The sequence below is a fragment of the Ochotona princeps genome, chromosome X (genome assembly GCF_030435755.1).
Source record: "Ochotona princeps isolate mOchPri1 chromosome X, mOchPri1.hap1, whole genome shotgun sequence".
Lineage (NCBI taxonomy): Eukaryota > Metazoa > Chordata > Mammalia > Lagomorpha > Ochotonidae > Ochotona > Ochotona princeps.
Window position 1 is genome coordinate 62,537,188 of NC_080865.1, and position 25,063 is coordinate 62,562,250.

At 36.9% G+C, this 25,063-nt stretch overlaps 1 protein-coding gene and 1 non-coding gene across 6 annotated transcripts in view; one reads left to right on the forward strand and one right to left on the reverse strand.

Annotated features, from left to right (window-relative positions):
• The window catches only part of DIAPH2 (diaphanous related formin 2), an 859,995-nt gene that overhangs the window by 501,340 nt on the left and 333,592 nt on the right, over positions 1 to 25,063 (forward strand). For all 5 annotated transcript variants that reach the window (XM_058659086.1, XM_058659087.1, XM_058659088.1 and 2 more), the window contains one exon: positions 22,475 to 22,599. In XM_058659086.1, coding sequence (XP_058515069.1) covers positions 22,475 to 22,599 — 125 coding nt within the window. The remainder of the gene's footprint in view (positions 1 to 22,474; positions 22,600 to 25,063) is intronic.
• LOC118760496 (U4 spliceosomal RNA) lies at positions 3,266 to 3,413 on the reverse strand. The gene has a single exon (XR_004996804.1). It is a non-coding gene; the product is annotated as a U4 spliceosomal RNA (small nuclear RNA).

The following is a 25,063-nucleotide window of genomic DNA, read 5'->3' on the forward strand; positions in this document are numbered from 1 at the left end:
TCTTTTAAATCAAGCCATCACTATTTTTTAGAATGAGGTGGAATTGGAACTTGGCTCATAATCTCTATCTTGGTGTATTAGCCTATAAAAATAATTGTTTTATACAAGTTGGCCATTCATTTCAACATTTCAGGTGAAAAGTTCTCTCAAGAACTTTAATCTTTAGGAGTATGTGTGTGTATGTGTTCTGGTAGTCACACTGTGCCTAATTACATGAAATATGTTAATATTAAAATTTACATTATTTATTCATTTACTTAATAAGTTAAACAAAATTCTTAAACTATTCATGTAGTAGTAATTTAAGCATAGTTGCAGACTTACAACTGAAAAAAGCAACATAGATCACCATGACATGTAACTGTTATAAGGATATGTCCATTATTACTTAAAATTTTATATTGTTTTCTGCTAGTTAGCTGATAATTAGACCATTGAATGGTACCATGTTTATTCATGTTAACCAATATGTATCTAGTCTTACTATTGGCAACACAATACACTAAGTCTATGGGGGAGTAAAAAAGGCACTCCTTACCTGTAAGGGGGTGACAGATTTAATCTTTTTGATAATCTGATAGCCAAAAATTTAACCAAGTAGATTCTAAGAGAAAGTTTTCAAAGATCTGTCTCAGACAGGCTTTAGCTTATTCTAAGTCTCACAAAATTAGAGCTGCACGTGATAGTGCATACTAAAGCAAAACAAGGCCATTTTGGTTCACATAAGACACAGCAATATCAGAAAGTATAAATCCTTTGGTCCGTATAGGTTAGTTACTATAAAACAAAAGTATATAAAATTATGAATTTGAGATCCTGTTTTTAAAGTTCCAAATGATTCCAAAGCAAATGTTTAAATTCTTAAGCAATTTGTATTATTAAATCCTGTCCAAAATTCATATTAGAAAATTCAGCAGATACTTGTGCCAAATCTCATGGAGGAAATGTTAGTTTTCATGTCTAATATTTAAACTTTAACTGCAAATAACATGAAACTATGGGTCTTAAAATGATTGGGGTCATGTACTGGATTCTGTGTGCATTGTGGAAAATTTAAAAATACGGTTTTTTGTGAGAAGAGAATTCATGTAGAAAATGAAGTCTGTTGATAGATGGTGAGTAAGATAAGTGAAAAAAATGTGTCTCCCAACCTTGCTGTTTCCCTCTGGTACTACTCATTAGTGTATAGTTGCTTTTTTCTTCCTAAGATCATACCCTTTATTAGGCAACAATATTCTGTTAATGGAGAAAAGAAAATGAGCAGTTTACAGTTATGTAAATAAGACATAGGTTTTCTATTTCTGAGAAGTAATAGAACTTTTCCCCGCTAAATGAATAAAATCTCGAATAAAATTGGAATCCCTGTACCTAACTTCTCATTAAAGGGTGACACTACTAACAATTTGCAAAGATAGAACTGTAGGAGTGTAATAAAATAAGATTATTTTGGCAAAATTGAGACTTAGCTTTGTATGTCATATTAAAAATGTAGCTGAGAGCTCGTCTTTGTGTTATCAGTGAGGGATCTAAACATAAAATGTGATTTGCATATTTAAGGAATTGATTTAAATTATTGCTTCTAACTCAGATTACAGAAAGAATGTGTTACGGATGTGCCTTTGTCCAGCTATGTCCATCAGGGCTCATGTGTTTACCAAAAGGACAGAGGTACACTTCTAGTTCTCCAGTGACAGAATTGCTGGTATATGTGGTCTGCAATTTCATCTTAAGTTCATCATGAAGATGACAACGATTTTTTTTCTATTTGCTATAGCATTTTAATTTCTTTGTCATGTTTTAATGTTTTCTGTCCTAAAAACTCCTTGACTTACATTCAGAATTTTACCTAAATATTTATTAGTTTGTAGTTGCATTCTCTAACATGTGGTTGCTTTTGGGACTTCAGATGTAATTGATGGTTTTAATTTAGTTGATTGAATCAAACGGTGATGTAGTGATATCAGTATTTTAAGACTGATTTTGTTTCTCTCCCAGAGGTGTTACGTAAGGTTGATTGAAATCACAGGACCAGCAATTAGTTAAGTCTTTAGGTGAGAAGAGTTTCAGAAAAGTGGTAGAGGTGTTTGGGAAATGGAAGAAATGCCTACATCCCATACCAGAATACCTGGGTTTAATTTTCGGCTTTGCTTCCAATCCTGGCTTCCTGCTAATGTATATCCTGGGAGGGGCAACAGATGGCTCAAGTAGCTACATCCCTGCCACCCACCTGGGAGAATCTGATCGATTCTCCCATTTTCAACTTCAGCCTGACATTGTTCAGGCCCTTGTGGACCTTTGGATTGGGAACCAGTGGATTGTGCCCCTTGATTTACCCCTACCCCCACCACCCATCTTTCTGTGTCTCTCTCTCTCTCTCTCTCTCTCTCTCTCTCTCTGTGTCTCTTCTTACCTCTCAAATAAGAACCTTTTCTTTTTTTATTAATTACATTGCATTATGTGACACAGTTTCATAGGCTCTGGGATTTCCCCAACCCCTCCCCATGCCCTCCCACCATGGCAGATTCCTCTACTTTATTGCAGTATTACAGTTCAAATTCAGTCAAGATTCTTTCTTTGCAAGCATATACCAAGCATAGAGTCCAGCATCTTATTGTCCAGATAAATTAAACGGTTTCTTGGGGAGACCATCTCTAGTCTGAAGGTAGAGCTGGCAGAATATCATCCCATCCAATGAAAAGCTACAATATAACATCAACAACAATTTACAACATTATGGAATTAATTGACATGATATTGAGTAACCAATATGTTTTAAAAATGCAAGTTCTTAAACACATCTTGTGACTATTTCATTGACATTTCAATTTTAGTTTATATACAACCAACTTCTATACACCTTAAAGTGGCTACAGGGTACTATTCAGCTGTCTCGTGTCTTATTTTCATTTTAGTATTTAGCGGTTTATAGTATTGAAGCATAATTTTGCTGAACTTGGCAGAACCCTTTTTTTTAAAGAAGGAATGATAGCAATGGAGATGCAAAAATTATTCTCAAAAGAAATTTTAGAAAACACTCACTGATGAGACTTTGATGTTCAACTAGGTCTCATTTATATGGATTTAATAAATACAATTGACCGAGAAAAAGCTGATTGCATGATAGAAAAAGCTAATTGCAGCTTGTGGAATGGTGGTACCACAGGGGAATACAAGATAATCAGGAATAGATTTGGTTTCTGGGGAAAGAATTCTGAATATAATGCTTATAAAGACCACCACTTGGATATGTTTAGCTTTATGTGATACAGAAAACTGTTCCTCAAATAAGAGGACTTGGATACAGAGATTTGGAAATCCTCACCATATGTATAATAATGAGAAAATTTTTCAATTAGCAATAATTGCGCCTTGGATAAATCTCATTGGCTACGATACTGCCACTGGGCAAAGCTGATAATGAAAGTATTGGTTTCAGAACAGTGTGTTAAGATGAAGAGTTTGTCAAGAAGCAGGTATTGTGGCACAGGGGATCAAACTGCTGCCTGAGATGTCGGCATCCCATACTAGTGCTGGTTCAAGTTCTGAATGCACTGCTTCTGATCTGTTTGGGGCCCCTGCCATCCACATGGGTGATCTGAATGGAGTTTGAGGCTTCTGGTTTCAGCCAAGCCCCTTCCCAGCCATTGTAGCCATCTAAGGATTGAACCACAGTATGAATGATTTGTTCACTTTCATTCTCTCTCCCTCCCTCTCCTTTTTTCTTCTTCCCTCCATCTTTCAGACAAGTCAGGAATATGGAGAAATTTCAGGTGTATAGATTTCTTTATATTTTTTATTTTGTTTTATTCTATTTTATTTTTATTTTATTTTAGTACTATGGAAACTTTCAAACCTATCAAAAAGTAGTGGGATTAATACAACAATCCTTATGTATCCACTTCAACAATCAAGCACAGTGCACACATTTCTTGTCTTGCTTGTTCCAAAATGTGTCTTGTTGAATTCTGACTTTTTGAGGTAGAAGCCTCAGGCCTCTGGGACAAGGCTTTCCAGCATCATCAGCATCCTCAATCTTGACAGACAGACCTTCCATCCCATGGCTTTTAAATCCTCTAGAGGCCACTTGAAATGTTTAGACAGTGGAAGCTTTAAAGGGAAGTGCTACAAGATTCTTCTTTTCTACATTAAAAAAAAAAAATGCATTTACTTATTGAAAAGGCAGAGAGAGAGAGAGAGAGAGAGAGAGAGAGACCGACCCCATCTAGTGGCTCTGTCCCTGACTGGAGATGAAATGAGGACCTGAGGACCCTGTCCAGGTCTCCCATATGGGGGGCAAGAACCCAATAGCTTGAGCCAGCACCCTTACCTCCCAGGGCCTGCTGTAGCAGGAAGTTGTTTGGGTTGGGGTTAGGCGGTGGGGTAGAGAGATCTTCTGTCTGCTGGTTCATTCCGCAGTTGCTTGCAAGCACCAGGCCTGGAGCAGTCTGAAACGAGGATTATGTAACTCCATCTGTGTCTGCTGATGACTGATAGGATTCCAAATGTTGATACATCATCCTCTGTCTCCTAAGTGTATTTGCGGAAAGCTGGATCAGATGTGGAACCTGATGTCAGGCACTCCACTGTGTTACATGGGCATCCAACGTAGTGGCTTAACCCCCTGAACTATGATACGTACCCTCAGAATTCTTCACCTTATATTCTGTGCGTCTGAAAAGAAACATAACTATTTTAATGATTTGATAAAGTTCTAATTCTGGTATCTCTCACTGTAGAATTAGACTTTCCTGAAATTTTTTCTCTGGAAAATATGTTCCATGTACTGTGTCTTCCATTGAAACCTTAAATTTATACAGACACACTGGAAAAAAAAGCTAAGAAGCTAAATTGGCCCCATCCTGTTGTCAAGTGCAATTTCCTTATGACAACATTTATACTACCATCGATTACAGAATTTTTTTTGTCGCTAATACTATTTATACAGAGTCACCACTCATTTATATGTTTATAACCACCCCTCAAGTTCTTAGGATAGGTAATATAATTTCCGGTGCACAAAGATGTTAAGAGCCTTACACTAAGTCATATGGAAAGTAAACAAGACTGACGTCTTCCAAGACAAGCTTTCTTTTTGTTATTACTGTGCTATCTCACATTTTTTATACATTTCCTCAAAGTCTCCTATGAGAGAAACTTCATAATTTCATTATGGCATATCCTAAGGGTATGCAGTGAATTTTCTCTCTGTTTCACTGAATAGCAATATGTTGAGGCAGTGTTCTATACATTGATGATAGGTCAAAAGTAATTGTTGTCTGAACTCTTCTCGATATATTAAAGAGAATTTTTTCAACTTTTTGGCATTTAAATTACCCTTAATTTAAAAAAAAAATTCAAAAGTCAGAGTTGCAGAGATGAAGTGATATAGAGGGGGAGGGAAGGAGGGGGAAACGAGAGATATCTTATGTCATCTGGTTCAGTCCCGACACGGCCACAATGGCCTGGCCCCAAAATCAGGAGCCAGGCACTTCATCAAAATGTCCTATGTGGATGGCAGGATGTTAAGTGCTTGGATCGTCTTCTGCTGCCTTTCTCAGACTATTAGCAGGGAGCTGATCATAAATGGAGCACCAGGTTTCAAACTGGCACCCACATGAGATGCTGGCATCACAGGTTGTGGTTTTACCTGCTATACCACAATGCTAGCCCCTGTGAATGACTCTTGAAGTATTCTTATTGGTACCCTCTAGAGGCCTAGCAAACTTAATTGGCTTGCAAAACATATGTGGCTTACATTCAGGGGAGTAGTACATTCATCTCTTAACATCTGCATGTACTGTTTTACTATAGAATATCCATATCTGAAAACTGTGGCCATTTGAGAATAAAAATGGTCAGTAAACTGTATTATCCAATTAAAAATTCATTGTACCTCTCTGACATTTTATGAAGTTCTTTTAAAACAAGAGAGAGAGAGAGAGAGAGAGAGAGAGAGAGAGAGAGAGAGAGAAAAGCCTGCAAATCTGCAGTGCCTTGCTAAAAATATCCTGGTGTATCTATTAACTTATTAATTCAGTGTAACATGAATAGCTAAAAAGACAATTTTTACAGCAACATGCCATTCTCATCTTGAAAGCATCACAAATTATTTTTATATTATCGACTTTGAAAAGATCCAAAGCAAAACTGCTCAAGATGTTTAAATGAATGCTATTGTAAGAGCCCAAACACAATTTTTGTCAGTCTGCATCCTGAGAGAAATAATAAATATTGCTCTGCTAAAATCTGATTTTCACTTTATGCTAATCATACTCTCTTCAGCAGATTTCTGTCTTATTTTTTTCTAAATGTTACCCTGCATCAACTCAACGAACAATACAAAAACGTCCACTAAGGAAAAAACAATCTGTATGTGTAAATACAAGTCCAGTAGGGAACCACATAAATAAATGTTAACTTAATGGAAAATAGGAGATCAGTGTTGATCATTTCTCCATTGAAAATGACGCCACATTCGGTAACTTGCTTTCAAATTTCCTTGGCTTTGATTTTGTCAGTTTGAGTGACCATTGAGACTAAACTTGGTGTTACATTGTGGTGGTTGTATTTTGTACTTTGGCTAGTGGCTATGCAAGCCTGGCTTTGATTTCTACATGTATCTGTTGCTTTTTCATTTTATTTATTCAGTTTTAGGACCTAACGTACATTTTGACCAGAGTAATTTAATGCACTCTGTAAGCATTGTTCTAGCCATAGAAAATGCTTTTCTGAAATTCTGTTAAATTATCGTTCTCTTGATGAATTCAACAGCATAAACCTGTGTACCCATTCAAAATGATGGAATCCACAGTGTACATTTTACCCTCAGAAATGTGAACTCTTTGCAGAGACACAGATGCATTGGAGGTTTAGAGGAAACAAAAGCCAGTGCCAGATTGTATGTTCCTGAGCAATCCACTCTGGATTCCTATCACCATGTTGTCATGAAAAATCTGGACTCAGAAATTGGTAATGTTGTCAAGAATGTGTTTTATGAAACTACAGGATGGGTCAGCCCATCCTTTTTTTTCCTTCAAAGATCCACACTGGAAATAGTTAGCACTTGTAGACTACTCCAAGCCCCTGTCACAAAGATACATCTCTGCCCTTGTGGTGCAAGTAATCAAACCTGGCTGTGTTCTAATAGCATCCTATGTATCGGCACTAAAATTTCAACATTAGGCAAATCTAGTGTATCACAAAGATAATATACTCCTTTCATTTTTATAAACACTTTAAAAATATCGAAGCATTCCCTCATAGGCCATGCTAAAACACATAGCCAACTAAATTTTGTATGTGGGCAATAGTTAGTCAAATGCTGACTTGAATTAATCAAACATTCTATTGAATATATCCGTTTGAAAACCTGCTGTATGCAAGACATTATCTCACAATACTTATATAAATGATCACTTTTAATTTCCTTTCCAATGTTTCATGAATAATTACCAGGCAGTGTGTGTGTGTGTGTGTGTGTGTGTGTGTGTGTGAGAGAGAGAGAGAGAGAGAGAGAGAGAGAGAGAGATTGTATATTTTTTTTTGTCAGAGCACTTGGAAAACTGGACTTTTGATGAATCTTTGTTTTGACTGACATCTTACCACCTATGTAGATTACTGAAAGCATCAACAATCTTTCTTTGTGCCATGTTTGAAACTAGTTGTTATTTAAATTTCATCAATGTATCTGTAGAGTGGAAGAACTTTGTAGAAGCACATTTTAATACAATGAGAATTCTGAATAACACAGTCCAGATATGTATTTAAATCTTATAAAGAGGACAGATTTAAAACCATCTTTGTGCCTCTAAGATAGTTCCTTTATTTAGAACCTAATGAATATCCAACAGTTTTGTATAGATGTTATTTCAAAGTACATAGGTTTAGGTAGGTTCATTCCCTTCTTTGCTGACTAGTCACTAACCCTAATTCGGAACATTATCCAAACTACCACTTTAATATGTAGAATGAGCAAGTGACCTAGTGATATTGTGGTACTGTTCAAAGTTAAATTTCTTTTCAAAAAGTGTTACACAGTTAAGATCTTTCTATGAAAAAGAACCCTTCATGATGTTGTGTTTTTTTTTTTTCACTTAACATGGAAGCAAAAATGTTTCTCTAGTTTTCAAAAGTTTTCATAATTTTTGAATAATTGGTATTTATACGAATATAGTATTATATCAAAGCTATTATTTAATCATTCTCTTATGGTTTGTCATCTAATTGATGTCCTTTACTGACACTACAAATAAGACCATTTTAATTTATTTGGTGAAAGCTCACATTTTTTTTCAGTTAGGCACTTTGTTGAAGAGAATACAACAACTAGCTAAAAATTGAAAGTACTTGTAGCCTCTTGTTAATTCTTTTCTAGAAAAAACATGTTGCTTGTTGTTTTTGTTTTTTTTTTTTTTGTTGTTAGCATGGTATGAAAGTTCCTGTAAACATACCATAAGCTTAACAACGCAGTTTACACTTAAAAAAAAATTCACCTGTTTGGTAACTAGATAAATGAAAGAAATGGAGACTTGGTTTAAGCAAAATGTGCTAGCCATTTCTTATATGGAAGTATGGTGTTATAAGGTGAGAATAGGAAGATTATTTTTTAAGCCTCACTCTGCTTTAAAAATATGCTTCTCTTGAGAAAACCAGCCATAATAACTGGTAGAATGCAAATGGAAAAACTCCAACAAGCACCAAAGATAGTTGTTATGGGGGTCCACAATTCTGTATATAATTGCTTAATATTCAGCAAGGAAATTATTAACAGTAGGCTGGTAGAAAAAGGAGATATTTAGAACTTAGAGGAAGGAGCCAGGCAGTTATCACATACTTTGAAAGATCTTCAAAGTGTTAGGATCAAAGGTCCTTATAGATTGAATTTGGTGCTAAGAGATGTATATTCAGCTCATGTCCAGCTCCATAGTTGGCTTAAAGTGCTTGTGACACTCATTTGATTATTTGAGATGGCAAGATGGATTCTAGGCAGTCTAGGGATTCTGTGTAGATAGAAGTTACTTTTTACTTAAGGCCTGAGGTTCCTGGGCAGGGGGGCAGAGATTGTCTCGAGAAAGACCAATTACCAAAATGCAATCTAAAGTAGATAAACATGACCTCATGCATGTTGTGTTCAGGACTTCTGTAGGGCTTATTGCAGCACTCCCTCAATTTAGTAAGGTAATTTCATTAACAGACTGATTTACAATCCTAAAAGCAGAGCAAGGAAATTTTAAGCTAAGGAAAGAAGGCTGGTTCACATTCCCTATGTCCACAGTAGCCAGGGCTAGACCAGACTGAAGCCAAGAGCCAGATTTGTCATCTACGTCAACCACTTGGCTGGCAGGGTCCCAAGAATGCATGCTATCACCTGCTTCTTCCCAAAGGCATTAGCAGGAAGCTAGAACAGAAGTAAATGCAGGACTCAAATTGAGCCCCTCATTAAAAAAGTTGGAATCATAAGCAGTTCCTATCCAGCTTGCCCAAATATCCTTCTTGCATCTCTGTTATTATTACTAATTATTATTATTATTAGGTTGTGACAGAAAAATATTTAAGATAGATTTATCCGATGATAATACTCATGCAACTAATCAAGCCCTACTTTATTTAGTGATTGATTATAGTTGTGAGCAACACAGAAAATCATTAGATTTTTCTTATTGTTTAGTTTACCAAACTGTTATTTCTGTGAATATAATAATCCTATTAGCACCCACGATCAGCTAATGAAATAAGGATAGTACAACCAGAGGCTTAATATACCCTCTCAATCATCTTCTGTCTGACCTGTAACTCTGTTATACAGCAGAATAATTGCTAATCCAGACAGCAGTAATGTGAAATGGATCTTAAGTGTTCTTGTATTATGACCTCAGCATAACATCACTGATGTCATGAAAAATAGTATTCAGTTTGGTTGAAAATTAATGTATTTATTGTACTTGTACATATCTGTGTACTTCTTACAGTAAAATTGTTCTGGATAAGTTCCCAAATACAGGAATAGCTATGCTATGTATAGGCTTTTTAATTTCCCTGATGTATTTGGAAAAAGAGCTTATGAAAAATTTGGCCATGATCACCAGATTGATGCCTAAGATAACTAGCATTCTTTTTTATTGGTTGTCTTTTAAACATACATTTAAGTTTTGAAAGGCAGAGTGACATAGACCAAGAAATAGGACATGGTATCTTCTGTCTACTTTTTTTTTTTTAATTTCTATCCCCAAATTCCCAGAAGAGTTAAGGCTGGGCCACACCAAAGCCAAGGGCCAGGAATCTCATCTGCCTCTGCCATTGTGTGAGGCAACCACCCAGCTACTTAGACCTATACATGATTTATTAGCAGGAAGCTGAAATCAAAGTGCAGGCAAATCCTAACACCCAAATATGGTGTGTGGGCATGTCAAGTGGCAGCTTAATCCACTCTGACACAATGTCCAATCCGATGGTTCCTTTAATATGGAATTCTAGCTTTATGAATCTTCATTAAATCAAACTTTGTGTAATTCTTGTGCAATAAAGTACCTGTTTGAGGCTTGCACTGTAGCATAGGCAGCTAAGCCTCTGCTTGTGGCACCGACATCCACTGTGTGCATCAGTTTTAGTCCTTGTGGTTCTACTTTCAATCTAGCTCCCTGCTTATGGCCTAGGAAAGCAGCAGAGGGTGGCCCCAGTCGTTGGGCCCCTGAACCCACAAAGGAGACCTGAAGGCAGTTCCTAGCTGCTCGTCTCACAATGGCTTAGCTCCAGCCCTTGTAACCATTTGAGGAATAAACTAGCAGACGGAAGATCGCTGTGTGTCTCTCCTTCTCTCTCTAAATCTGCCTTTCCAATAAAAACAAATAAATTTACATTTTTAAAAGAAGAAAGTATTCAAAAGGTGTTATCAGTTTATATGGTGTTTTCTCACCTTATTTTGGATATAATATGCGAGAAGTAAGGGCGTATTGTTAAAGTGACCAGTTAATGATGACTTGATTAAAGGCAGCTGTGAAAACGTACTTATGCTGAACCTGGCTGTTTTTCGGGTAGTCCAACTCTATAACTTTAACAGGACAAATGTCAACAGTTCAGGTGAATGTTTTTGGGAGGGGTGTGCAAAATCACGCTTCAATGCTATAAAATGCTAAATACTAACATTGAAATAGACAAGAGACAGCTGAATAGCAATCTATAGCCATTTTAAGGTATATAGAACATGGTTGAATGTAAACCAAAGTTGAAATGTCTATGAGGAAGTCACAGGTTGTGGTCGAGAACATGCATTTTCCTAGTAACATATTGGTTAATCAATACCATGTCAATTAATGCCATAATGCTGTAAATGGTTGTAAATATTAGGTTGAGTTTTTTACTTGATTGGGATGATACTCTGCTGGTTCTGCCTTTGGACCAGAGATGGTCTCACCAGGAAGCCATTGAACTTGCCAGGACAATTAGATGCTGGACTTTATGATTGGTCAAAACCTCCAATGAAAGAATCTCAACTGAGTTTGAACTATGGAAATACAGCGGGGTGGAGCAATCCACTGTGGGTGGGGGGAGGGTTTGGGGAGGGGCGGGGGGAATTCCAGTGCATAAAAAAAAAATGCGTGTCACATAACGCAATGACATTAATAAAAAAAAAAAAAAGAAAAAGAAAACGTACTTATGAAGCAAGTAGATGTAACTAGCATTGTGAGGTAACTGGTTAGGCCATGGATGTCATTGCCAGCATCATGTGTCTGAGTGCCAGTTTGATTGCTGGTTGCTTTGCTTCTGGTCCCGTTTCCTACTAGTATACCTGGGAAGGAAACAGAAGACAACCCAAGTACTTGTTCTTTCTAGTCTCAGTCTACATTTCCATAGGCCCTATTTTCAATAACTCTGTAAGTTTGCTGTAAGTTCATTTGTTGTTAACCCTCTCTGAAAATGTTCACCTTTATCATTAGCACTCTAAATCCAAGGTTAAAGCAGAATGCATAACAAACATTTGAGAAGTGAACAGAATATCGGGGTGTCGTAAAGGATTTATTACTATTAGAAGATTTTGACAAGTTTATTTTTGTTGCTGTTGTTTTGTTCTGTTTTAATTGAGGAAAATACCATTTCAGTGATTTAATGGAAATCTCCATAGGAGGAAAATTCAATATAGCCGAATCTCAACTCGATTGGACTTGAGCCATTAATACTTGAAGTGCAGATGGGTGTGTATTTTTTGGTTGCAAAGAAAGTAAATGAGCCTTAAAATGCTTTTTCTAACTAGAGCAAGCTATTGCAGTAAGACCTTTTCCTGCTCTATAAAACCTTCCACCTGCATATATACTTCTCAGACCTGGCCTGGAGCTAAGGAAGGACTGTCAGCAAGAGTAGGGAACTTCAGTTGGTTTGTTTTATTTTGCTTTGGTTTGTTTGACTTTGTTTGCCTTTCATGTTAAAATTCGTACATAGTATTTGCGGAAGGCTGATTAAGAGTTGCAGAAGAGACAGCAGGGAAAGGCATGCAGTTCTTCACGGGCAGCTGTCCACCACTGTCGGTTATGTGGTCAGGCTACAAGAACTTTTTACAGCAAATCACTATTTCCAGGCTTTCAAACTTCCTCTACTCCTCTATTCCAGCTGTTCGTCAGCCATACCACCCAGCTATAGATTGTTTTTCATTTCCTCTTGTGAGAAGGCTACAGCTTTTTTTTTCTTTTAATACATTCAGATTGAGCTTTTTCAGGTTGAAATTTTTTTTTCTGTTTGCATCTTTTTTTTAATTCTTTGTTTTTCATGTTAGAGGTCCTTAGGCTTAGGGATTTCACCTTCCAACTTAAGCCACCCCTCCCCACTGTTTCCCCCATATTGTTTATTTAGTCCCTTAATAACAGCCACAAGTCCATCATTCTGCCTTTTAAGTACATCCCAATATTCTTGGTATAGAGAATAGTAGAAAATCCAGCATTCTCAGAATTTGTATAGAGGTATAATCTCAGATACAGCAATGTGCTCAGTGAAGTTTATAGAGTCCAGCCATATAATGCAGTTTTCATATTGAAATTCCTCTGTTCTCAGCATTAGTTCTAGGCATGGCACTCATGGGCAAGTAATGGTACTTTTGAACACTTATCATTACCACATAGTTTTAATGCAATTTAAAAATAATTCTAAGATTTATTTAGTTTTGTTTAAGGATGACTTTTCAATATTTTTTCCATGAAAAATTAGTCTTTTTCTAACTTTTTTTTTCACATAAGGAACTTCTTACATGCGTGCCATATACTCTTTATTTTCTTTAAAGAAAATATTTTCTTTAAAGAAGCCCACAATGATGAGCCTTTGTTACTGCTGCTAAATTAACACATCTGCTTCATTTCCATGTATGGTATTCATACAAATGAAGCTATTAAATTATAAATGCAGTTAACAAAGACTACAACAGTGTCCCCTGTCCAGGGTACTTGTAATATTCCTTTTTTTTTTTTTTTAACATGATTTCTGGATGAGTCACTTTAGTGGTGTGCAGCTCAGCTGATAATCATTCTTCTACTAAACATATGTAGTTAAAGAATATTACAGTATGCTATGCTTGTGTTTGGGTCTGTTCACATATGTACTTGCAAGAGTAAATTTTTACTTGGCCTTTCTAAGAGCAAAATGTAACTGTTACTTTTTCTATGATTAAAATTAATATTTAATTCAAAAACCCACATGCTTCTGGAAAATCTTTGATATTTAGATAAATTTACACATTCAGAATATGATCTAAAGGGTGTCACCAAAATACTGTGATCTCTTTTTTGCTTCTTGAATTATCCGTTCTTACATGCTGTAGAGTTGAAGAATATAATGAAAAATCTTTCCAAAGTATCCGTCTTATTTATCTCATACTTTATTTTCTTAAAAGTACTAAGTAGACAGTCTGTCATTTAAAATGTTTCCAATGAAAACCAAACCATATCATATATTTGCTTGAAGCAAGTAGATAAATAAGATTGGTAGAGAAAGTTTCCCCTACATGTAACTCAAGAGAGTATATTGAGCTTAAAAGGTTATTTATGGAGTACGAGGAAGAAAGCTATAATAAAGAACCCCAAAGCTATAATTTAATTTTTAGTGTTATAATTCAAATTCAATAGCAGATGTAAAAAATGAAATGAGAGAAAAAAATTAAAGTGCTACCAGACTGACTAATCAGTCATTGAAAATGCCTGTAGTGGGAATTTACTCAGATTCAAAGTGTTTGCACCATCATTAAAGACTCCGTAATTTATATTAGTGAACTGATATAATGACAGGCGCAAAAATATCCCCTAAGGCTGAGGTTATGCAAAAGGCAAGTGTTCTAACACGCCCTGATACTTAAATATTCTTGGAGTTCCAAGTACCTTCATCTGCCTGCTGTCTCTAGCAAAAACAAAATATATATATACACATAATGTATGTCCCTCTTCTTTCTCCTCCTTTCCACCTTCTAGATATTTCTCTGTTGCTCTCTGCTTCCTTCTCTTCCTTTCATCCTATCCCTTAGTAATAAGGTAGGGTAAGACCTAATTAAATAAATAATCACAACATTAATTAACTCCCAACTCAAGATTGAAGTGAATTTATTCAAAGCAAGTAATCAGATGGAAAAATGTTTATTCTTTTCAAACACCTTTCTTCTGGAAAGCCAAAATAGCTCATTTTGAATGGTCCTAGAAATATATAGAACATTATATAAGTTTCATTTTATAGAAATATCATTTAAGATACCCTTTATTTTAAGAACTTGCTGATATCCCCAAGAAGTTGCCTTATTATTGGTGTAATTGTGACTGTTCCCCGACCTAAAATTTGATGCACTTTGTGGAATCTACCAACAAAAAACACGACCTAAACTTTGTTACATTGGTTAGAAAGAAGAGTAATATGAAATAGTCCACAATAAAGGTAGCAGGTTGGGAATGTCTGTTTTTGTAAATTGTTTAATTCATGTTGACGTTTATCCACTGTGACTTTGTATATTAAAAGATAAGAGATAAGAGAGAGCAAGATGAACTAGGAAATAATTATTTATAAATTACTTATTAATGACAGGAATATGGATACTTTATACTTGCCAAATTGTCTAACTTGGATTACTGCTATTTAATGAAGATATTAGTGTCTGGATATTGCAACCTGGGAAACAAGGATTCAGAGAAGCAAAATCATTGGCTTATGATAATACAACTAATGATTGGTATGGCTAAAGTAAGAACCTAGGCCTGTATGACTTTCAGTACCATTAATGTTGCACCCTATTCTGCTACAACTACATATCAAGGTACTGCAAAACCTATGGAAAATAATGAAAAGATATGTTTACATGGTATACTAGGTTAAGTCACCACCTGTGACACTGTCCTCCTATATAAGCACTAGTTGAGTCCTACCTGCTTCACTTCCTGTGTCTGTGAAAACAGTGGAGGTCAGTCCAAGTGCTTGGGCCCCTGGACCCACCTGGGGGACGCTGAGGAAGCTCTGGGCTTCAGATCAGCCCAGCTCCAGCCATTTGGGAAGTGAAACAGAAGATGGAAAATAAGTCTGTGTCTCCTTCTCTCTATGTAATTCTGATTTTCAAGTACATTAAGAAACCTTATCTTTAAAAAAAGATTTATTTTGGAGCCAGAAGAAAATTGAAATCCATGGATAGTTTTTTTATAATATTCATTTTCCATGAATTATTGAAGAGCATTTATTTGTCGCTAACATGCTGTTGTGACAATAAGTGGTAAGGAATCCAAATTTTATTTGAAGATGCTGACCTTCCAACTTCTAGGGACAGTGCTTTTCATTTACGATTTCCTGAGAACAGGTCCATTTCCTCTTGTCATCCGTTAAGAATAATACATGCTTCATGAAATGTATTAGGAATTAGATGAGTAAACACATAAAGTTACTTTAATTTCTAGTACATGCTAAGCATTAGTAAATGTTCATTCTTCATTAAGAACTTAATGGCAGGGGCCCGGTGGCATGGCCTAGCGGCTAAAGTCCTCTCCTTGAAAGCCCCGGGATCCCATATGGGCGCCGGTTCTAATCCCGGCAGCTCCACTTCCCATCCAGCTCCCTGCTTGTGGCCTGGGAAAGCAGGAGAGGACGGCCCAATGCATTGGGACCCTGCACCCGCGTGGGAGACCCGGAAGAGGTTCTGGGTTCCCAGCTTCGGATTGACATAGCGCCGGCCGTTGCGGCTCACTTGGGGAGTGAATTACTGGACGGAAGATCTTCCTCTCTGTCTCTCCTCCTCTCTGTATATATGACTTTGTGATAAAATAAATAAATCTTTAAAAAAAAAAAAAGAACTTAATGGCAAATGCTTTTTTTCTACTTTCCATGAGCTTTTATATGTTTTTTATTTTGTTAAGATAGTTATTTTTATTTTGATGATTTTTACATAGTTGATTAAGGTGATAAGGGTCAAGAGCTACAGGAAGGTGGGTGAGACCATTTTTTCCACATTCTCTTTTTTTCCTTCCTGTATCTGGGGGAAGAGATGAGATAAGGGGAGAAGCCACACCCAACCCCTCAACCACCTCGATAACATGGGACTAAGGACAGTCAACTGATGCCATCCCAGGGTCCCTGATGTGGGGCATGATCCGAGGGTCCCACTCAAGAGGGTTCAACAATTATGGATTACTGCCAACCTTGCCACTCCAAGCACGATGAAATCTCTCCAGAATCCACTGATTGACATAGTATGCCTTAGAGTCTCCGTTTATCCTGATATTCATTGCCAACACTTTCTGGGGTAGTTGATTAATTTGTTTTGTCCTTCATCCTCTGTTATGGCATCAGGTGTCTTCTACAGACTCCAATGTACTGCCATATCCTCCATGTGCAACTGAATGTGCTGTCCATTGCTCCATCTGAGCCACTGAGGAGGCCCAGCTCTGACACATGCACTCCATGGTCAGACCATGGGACCTGCAATTCTATCCATAATTGAGGTTCCGAGTTCAGCAGTTCAGTTGGAGGGATCCCCAAAGAAACTTCATCCTAAGTGACCCCAGACCTGATTCTTGTGTGTGTTAGCCAATACAGACTCCAGCACAGTCTGTTGCCCTAATCAGCTTATATACATGCTGGTGGTTGTAATTACTGGGTCAGGTCTATCTCCAGCCTTGTCTTCTACACACACAATGGCTGTTAGAACACATTTCGATCCTGCCCACCTCACACTTGGCCCTCATGCAAACCAGTGGGAGCAGCCACCTAGTTGGAGTGATCCCAATAACCCCTGCAAAGCCCGCCAAGGAGGTGCCCACTGTTTTCCTACTGGGCCCACTCCTGGATCCTGCAGTTTAACTTGACAAGATTTGTCCCCGTGCCAGCATCTGTCACCTGATGCTGTGGCAAAGCCCAACTAGCCCACATCCACTCTGGCTTATTTTTGCACTAGTAGTAACAGTCAACCAGCCTGGCTTTCCCCTGATCCAACTCACAGAGGGCAACAGCTATTGTAGCCCAGCTTGGCCTGTTCTGCCCCTATCCCAGCTCTCACACTCACCAGTGGGAGTGGTGGTCCAGCAAGGGAGCCCCACACAGCCCCACTATCTAGTTTACCTCTTCCCACCGTCCCCGGGTCCCTCATGTTCTGGTTGAGTGCTGTGGCCCAGTCTGGCATGGGCTGCCTCACCTCAGCATTTTTCAGTGGGTACTGTAGTCTGGCCAGGCCCACCCAATGCCCAATTTCAGCTCATGCTGGTGGGGGCTACAGCCTAGCCCAGCCCAGCTGTCCTCCAACTGACTTGTGTTGTGGCCCCACCTGGCCTGACCCACACTCCATTCTGATGCTCAGATTCACCAGCAGGTGATGTGTCCTGGCCCTGCCTGGTTCTCCCCCAACCTGAGCCAAATGTATGTTGGTGGATACCATCACTTGACCTGGTCTGGGCTGCTCCCCATCATGGTTCTTGTGCTCACCTACAGGGATTGTGTCCCGACACAGTAGTTCTCTAGTCTTCTCCATCAGAACCTCTCCCAGTGCCAGATCTCACGCCCACCAGTTGGTTCCTTGGCCAGCCCTATTAGTTCACTTCCTGTCCTAGCAAGAACAGTAGACTTTCCTGACCATCCCTCACCCATTCTGATTTTTACTGTTGAGTGTTATAGTCCAACCAAGTCTGGTCCACACCCAGACACAGCTCACACATGGTTCTGTAGGGGCAGAGAACTAGCTCATCCCCGCCTACACTTACCCTGGTTCTCATGAGCAGCAGTGAGTGCTAGATGAAATATCCAACCGTTAAGCCACAGGAAAACTGATTGAAGGAACATGGTATCTATAGCCAGAGTAGATGACAAAAGTATGACTGATATCTTGTCTATACAGTTGGGTGTAGACTTGACTGGGATTGCCACAAGACAAGATTATGGCTGATGGGAAACAGTTCAAGCAGGCTCATTTTGGTTGCAAGCAAAAAAAAATTAATGATATTAATTCAAAATGAAATAAGGTAACCTGTGTTGTGGTATAACTGGGTAAGTTGCTGCTTAACTGGTATCCTATATCAGAGTAGCATTTTCAGTCCTAGTTGTTGTACTTCTTCAACATTCTTCTGTTGCTCCTGGAAAGGCAACAGAAGATGGCCCATGCGCTTGACATCCCATGTGGAAGATCTGGATCAGTTCTTGGCTCTTGTCTTCAGCCTGGCCCAGATCCAGTTGTTGCAGGCATGAGAAGGGAACCAATAGATGGAAGATTCTCTCTCTGTGTCTCTCTTTCTCTCTCTCTTTGTTTCTTTGATGATCTGCCTTTCAAATAAATAAATTTTTAAACGGTATGTGACACTTAGGATTTAGGGGATATTCTGTTCCAGTCTCAGTTCTGCAGCACCCTAGATTAATGGGTACCTCTCCTTTGCTTCCTCCTGTCCCCAAGCACAATTTACTGTGAAATGACACCCATTGAAATATAATTTTTTTTTGTCCGTGAACAAAAAGGAAATGTGCAGTAGCCAACAGGTGAATTAATTGCTCAGTTTCTCTAGCCAACTCTTCCAAGTTACATTTATTTCAGCTAGAAACCAGAACCAACTAAGTAATTTCTGGAACCATGGAAAGAATGCAAATATGGAGCCTCACTGGAAAAATTTTAAATTTCGAAACAACAGCAAAGTATTAAGGTGCAAGGCCCTGCACAACTGCACATTCACATGTCCATGAAGTCAGTGCGGCAAGAGCCAAGCTGAGACATTAAGCAACCAACTGTATCTTTTTTAAAGCTGTTGCAAATTCCAAAGGTTACCTTGCAGTTGCTCTTTTCCCTTCTCCTGATGCCTACACCCCACCCTTATCCACCCACAAAGCATTAATGAGTAAGCTGTATCTCAAGCCTTTTTTCCAGATATATAGAATATGACACTGTAATTAGGGTTTTTGAAATCTGATAGGCCAATCCAAGTATGCTTTAGTGTCAATTTTATTTCAAAATTAACAAAATTCCCCCAATGTAAGGGAAAACATTTTATAGAATGATGGTACTGCTTGCTTGTTATAGGCATAAATTTACATGCCAGCTTAAATTCCTGGATTCCTGTGTTTTTAAGGTCTTATTATCATTTGGTCATGCATAATACTAATAACCCTTTAAAGGAATAGGATAAAGGAATGCACTTTTAAGAAAAATGCTGTTTTTCCTAGGCTCTTCTCTCACTTTCTCATATGCCTAAGCATCTCCTACAGCCTTCCCTCCTAAGTATATTTGAGACAGATTTCAACCTCATGCTTCCCTCCTATACTCATGTAGTAAATGGTATGTTAACTTTTGCTCACTGTGATTGTTTCTGAACTCTATTTGCACTCTGATTAGCAGAAATGGATATCGATTTAACTGTAAACCACACTTCTTAAAAGTGTATATTCCTATAATAAACAAGTTCCAAGTACTGAGGGAGAAGCAAACAACTTGATAAGTTGGTTTTGTTTGTTACCATTAGGTATAGTGCAGAAAGGGATGATGCCTTTTGTCATAAATCACATGGATAACAACAGCCAACACGAGGCAGCTTGATGACAGAAAATCATAACAGATAAGGTAAAGTTTTATGTGACACACAAGTCTTTAGACATTAATACCCAAAGACCCACAGAAAACTGTCTATTCTTATGCTTAGCTTAATGAAGTATGGACAGATGTTTAGAAAATGTGATTGAACAAAATATCATCTAATGGAGCCAAATTGAGACAGGAAACCCAAGGAAGGCTAATCTGTTCAGTCTTCTTGGCCTCTGTATGTAGCACTGCTTTCTCCCAGATGTGGAGTAGGACTCTTCTGCAATGATAGTCTTCAAGAGAGAAGGCAGAAGAGATGCTGGCAAGTGCCTTTTCTGGCTTTTATGGCTTGCTTAGAGTGAAACTCTAGGTTTTCTAACCTGAATGGGAGAAAAATTATTTTCTTCTACCTATTTCAGATTCATTGGCTAGGATTCCTGTCACAAAAGACAGATCGGTGAGAGAAAAAAATGTTATTAAGTTTTAATTGACACGGGAGCTTTCATAAGGAAATTAAGACTCAAAGAAACTGTTCAACTTAAGTGGGTTTTTTTGTGGTATATTTGATGCACAATACAGAGTGTCAGAAAAATATCATAGGGATAAGAATTAGTATGAGCAACATATAATAGGCTGAGGAACACTTAGCAAGACCTGTTCTTCCAAATTCCTGTCTTTGTTCCTTTTTCTTGGGGCACCAACATTTTCATTGCCTGTAGGAATCGTGAGAAACTTTTGCATGAGGTTCTTATGACCTGCTTTCAGGGAAGATCCCAAAGTCCTGCCTATACAGATCAATTCTCCAGTTCTTTCAGCTTTAAATTGTAATGCTCCTTATTTGGGATAATGTGTCCTAAAATCCAGCACATTTCATGTAGCCTAAATGATACAAGCAGGTGCTCAATTTCATTTCTTCCAGTTTGTAATCAAGTACATAGAAAAATAAAATCTTTTGAACAATTAATGACAATGCAAGCATAGATGTACACATACCTAAACACACACACATACACACACACACACACACACACACACACACACACACACGCCTACCTTAAAATGAGTGGGAAAGTCAAAATTTTATTCACTTCAATTTCATCCTTTAAATACAACAAGTAATGAATGCTGCACTATCAGTAAATTGTTAGCAAGGCAAAACTCACAGATTTCTCCAACAAAAATAATTTTCAAGCTTGTCAGATTTAAACTAAATTGGGTAGAGCTACTTAAACTGACAGATTAATAAGGGAAAAAATTAGTCTTTAGTGTTGCTGTTTGATTTTTAGGCTCTTAAACTCCCATGTATATTTAAGATGATTTGTCCTGCTTGAGTTAGAAAAGTGTGCATGTCAGTGTGATGGATTTGTATCAAAACAGTGTGGCTGAAATTTGCCAAGCGGTTCATTTTTTCAGTCTTTTGAATTTTTCATTGTAATGCTGACATGTCTCTGAATGGGACAAAATATACTTTAAAAAAAGCTATTGTAATACTTTCCTCTTATATTTCATGGTCTTTAATTAAAAAAAACATATTTCCAAGGCCTGGATTTAGAAATTAATCTTACAGTCTCACAGACTACCTATCAAAATGCAGTACTTGCCTTGTCTATTAAACTAGAATCCTGCCAAATTCTGTTGATACTGATGGAAGTGTATTCATGCGTAATTGGCAGTTGTGTGGTAATAGAGAATCTATAAAATAGTTGTAAGTCTTTAGAAAAAACACCTCTGAAAAGAAGACATCATGAGAAATCTGCTAAGTATGCCTTTAGTTTGAATACAATACTTAAAATTATTAGTTGTCAATGAATGAAAAAGAAAAGTGCAGCAAGTGTTAGGGGTAATTAATGCAACTAATGATAGTGTCTGAAGGCCTGGTAAAGCATTTGTGGTTGTGTCTGTGCATATGTATTCCTTGAGTTTGCTCTAAATTCTCTTTCTATATCAACAGTTAGCTTACCTATAGCTCTGTGGGTATGGAATGTACTTTTAAATGTGGCCAACTTTTTCCCATAGATGTTGCCTTATAAAAATCTGGGTATTTCTTCAACAAAAGAAAAATGTTTGATCCTCTTGTGCAATATAAACATAAATCATTGATAGAGCTAAGAATATGCACTACTAAGATAAGATCTCTTTGAACCTTAGTTTCATTTTAATCTTCGAATTTTAAAGGATGAAATATGAGGGATTCCACTAATAATTTCAAGTAGAATTAGATTAATTTTAACTAATGGCTGAGCAAAATGGTGACATTCCTATATTAAGCATAATGACTTGGTATAGTATATTATACATTTTCATTTATTTCATGGTGGCTAGAATTTTTATCAGCAGTAATTCAGAGAAGTGTGAATTGACTTCACAGAAATCTTCTGCACAATAAGCATATATTTTAACAGATACTATTTTTTTTAGTTATTTTGTAAAGTACCTGCTAAAATATGCTAAATTCTTTGCACATTGTTTTGTTTTGTGTTGTTTTAGTTTCGGCTCAAATTCTCAAGAGCAACCTCGCAGCAATGGAGCAACAAATTGTACATCTGGAACGTGACATCAAGAAATTCCCCCAAGCAGAAAATCTACATGATAAGTTTGTGGAAAAGATGACGATATCCTTTATTTATTCAAGCATTTCATGTATTTGTGGGTCTCTGTGTCTGCTGTCTATCTAACTGTCTATTTACTAACTTCTCCGATTAGTTATAGATTTTGTCTGTAGCACCATCTAGATGGATTTGTGGTGATTTTATTTTAGTTGTACAAATTATGTTTCATGATGTTTTGAACTACATTTAATAGGCAAGGGAACAATTAGGTCAGAAAAATGCCATTTATCAAAGAAGAATTTCATGGAAAACCCACAAGATATGCAAGGTAAGTCAAAGGAGACTTGATTAGATCTAAAGTGTAACTTTTTAAAAATGTCTTCTTGTGTAACCAGATGCTTAAAGGTGATCAGCAGATTATTTCTCATTATGAATGCATGTATTTTCCCAAGGACATTGGTACATAGTCAAGGATGCTGTGCAGATCACTAATATCAGTCCAATAAAAGGATTTTGAAAGATAAATGGAAGCCTGGATGTATGCAAGGTCTGTAGATGATGTATCTAAATAAATTTGTGTGTATATATATACATGTGTGTGTGTGTGTGTAAGCATATAATATATAAACATCTCTTGCTAAGCAAACATTTTCAAACCCTTACTTTTTATTTAATATATAAATTATAAAAATATACTTAAAGGAAAACATGATAAAATCTATTTAGCTAGAATTGTTTAATGTTAAATCCAGTATCTAAAGATTACATTAGAGCTTTTTTTTTTTCCTATTTTGGCTTTCAAAAGTTAAAGTCATATCCTCTTCCTCTGGGTTTATACAAATATCTTGAACTGCAGATTGATTCACCATTTTATATCTCTTGAGGCAGTGAATAGTATAAATTCTTTATCTGATAATAAGTAAATTCCTTCAAGAAATGTATGACAGTCACCTTGTTTCAAGGTTAAACCTTTTGCCTTTTTCTTCCTTTACTACCCAATGTGGAAGTTATGGTATTGAACTTGAATCACTTGAGGATGATGATTTAGATTTATATAAAGAAAAATTCACTCTCAGTGTATTAGTTCATGAAGTGATACTGTGTTTTGTTTGCCCCTTAATGATGCTGAGTACATTCATAAATACAAATATTGCAAGCAAATTTTGGCAGTGATTGGAGGCAGAAAATCATCAGTGATGACTTTGGGTTACAGTATAACTGGCCACACTGGAATACTTAAAATAAAAGCTGTCTTTTACTGCTGATTAGTTTTTTGTGTCAAATACATTACATTGTCTTGTGGGTAGAAATGCAGCCTTTTTGCTTTTCCTTTCAATTTTGGTTCTTGTCTTTTCTCTTGAATATTTTCTTCTCCACTTGGCTGATGACCACACAACAGCTTGCAACATTGAGTCTTTGTTGCTAATTTAGAAAAAGAAAAGTAATTTCAAACTCTCATGAACTTGGCCTGGACACCTCATTTTATTTCTCTTTAGTTCAGGTAATTAAGCACTTTAAAATGAAAATTCAAAGCCTTCTGTATCTGTAAGTTACAGATGAATGGTTATTCTTCATTTAAGTGGCACTAAAGTGTGACTGTCTACAAGTGGATTGGAAACTATATTAAAATGTATGGAGTTGTAGCTTTGCATATTATATTTTAAAAATAATAGTGTACTAATTTATTTTAGAGAATATGTTAAAATACTGAGCTGAGTTTCTCAACAAAGATGAATTAATCTACTATAATGATAAATTATTGCTCAAATTATTCTGCTTAGGAGGATTTCTGCTGTTGAGAGCTTTAAACTTCTAGAAAGAAAGAAAATGCATAGCCATCATATATATATATATGTGTATTTCATATCAGTTGCATTGCCTAGTTAATATTTTTCTTCCTTCTAACTATCAAATGAGAAAATATTATTGTGAGATACTTCATCCTATTTTAAATTTAGAGCAATGAGTCAATTTTTAGTATGGAATTATTCTAGATGATCTTTCTAGAATTTCTGTCCCCGGCAAATAAATTGTTTTGCTTCAGTTCACTGGCCCTTTAAATCTTAATCACAATGGGAACAACTATAGGAGTAGTTTCTCTTGAAAGTAATATTGGCTATTTGAACAGCATCTATGTTTGAGGAATCTGAGTGTAGTGGTTACAGCAGAGCAACACCCAGTTCCCAAGTTGTGCTGTGTTAAGCTGCAACCTGTGTTCAAGCTTACTTATAATATTGATTGAGAACTTTCAATATGCTAGTTATTGCCAAGCCATGATAATATAGCAGGCATGTGATGCAAAAATTGACCTTAAACTGCCAACACTTTGGAACTTGCATGCTATCTATCTGGATGTTCCCAAGCTTGCCCATCATAATGATTTAATAGAGTACACACACTCAGTTAATGTGTGTTTAGTCACAGTTGCAGTCATCCAGTCCAAGAATCTGCATTCACTGACCCCCTCAAATGGATATTGTCCGATAGTGATAGGCTGTACTTATTGTTAAATTTTTTCCATGAAAGT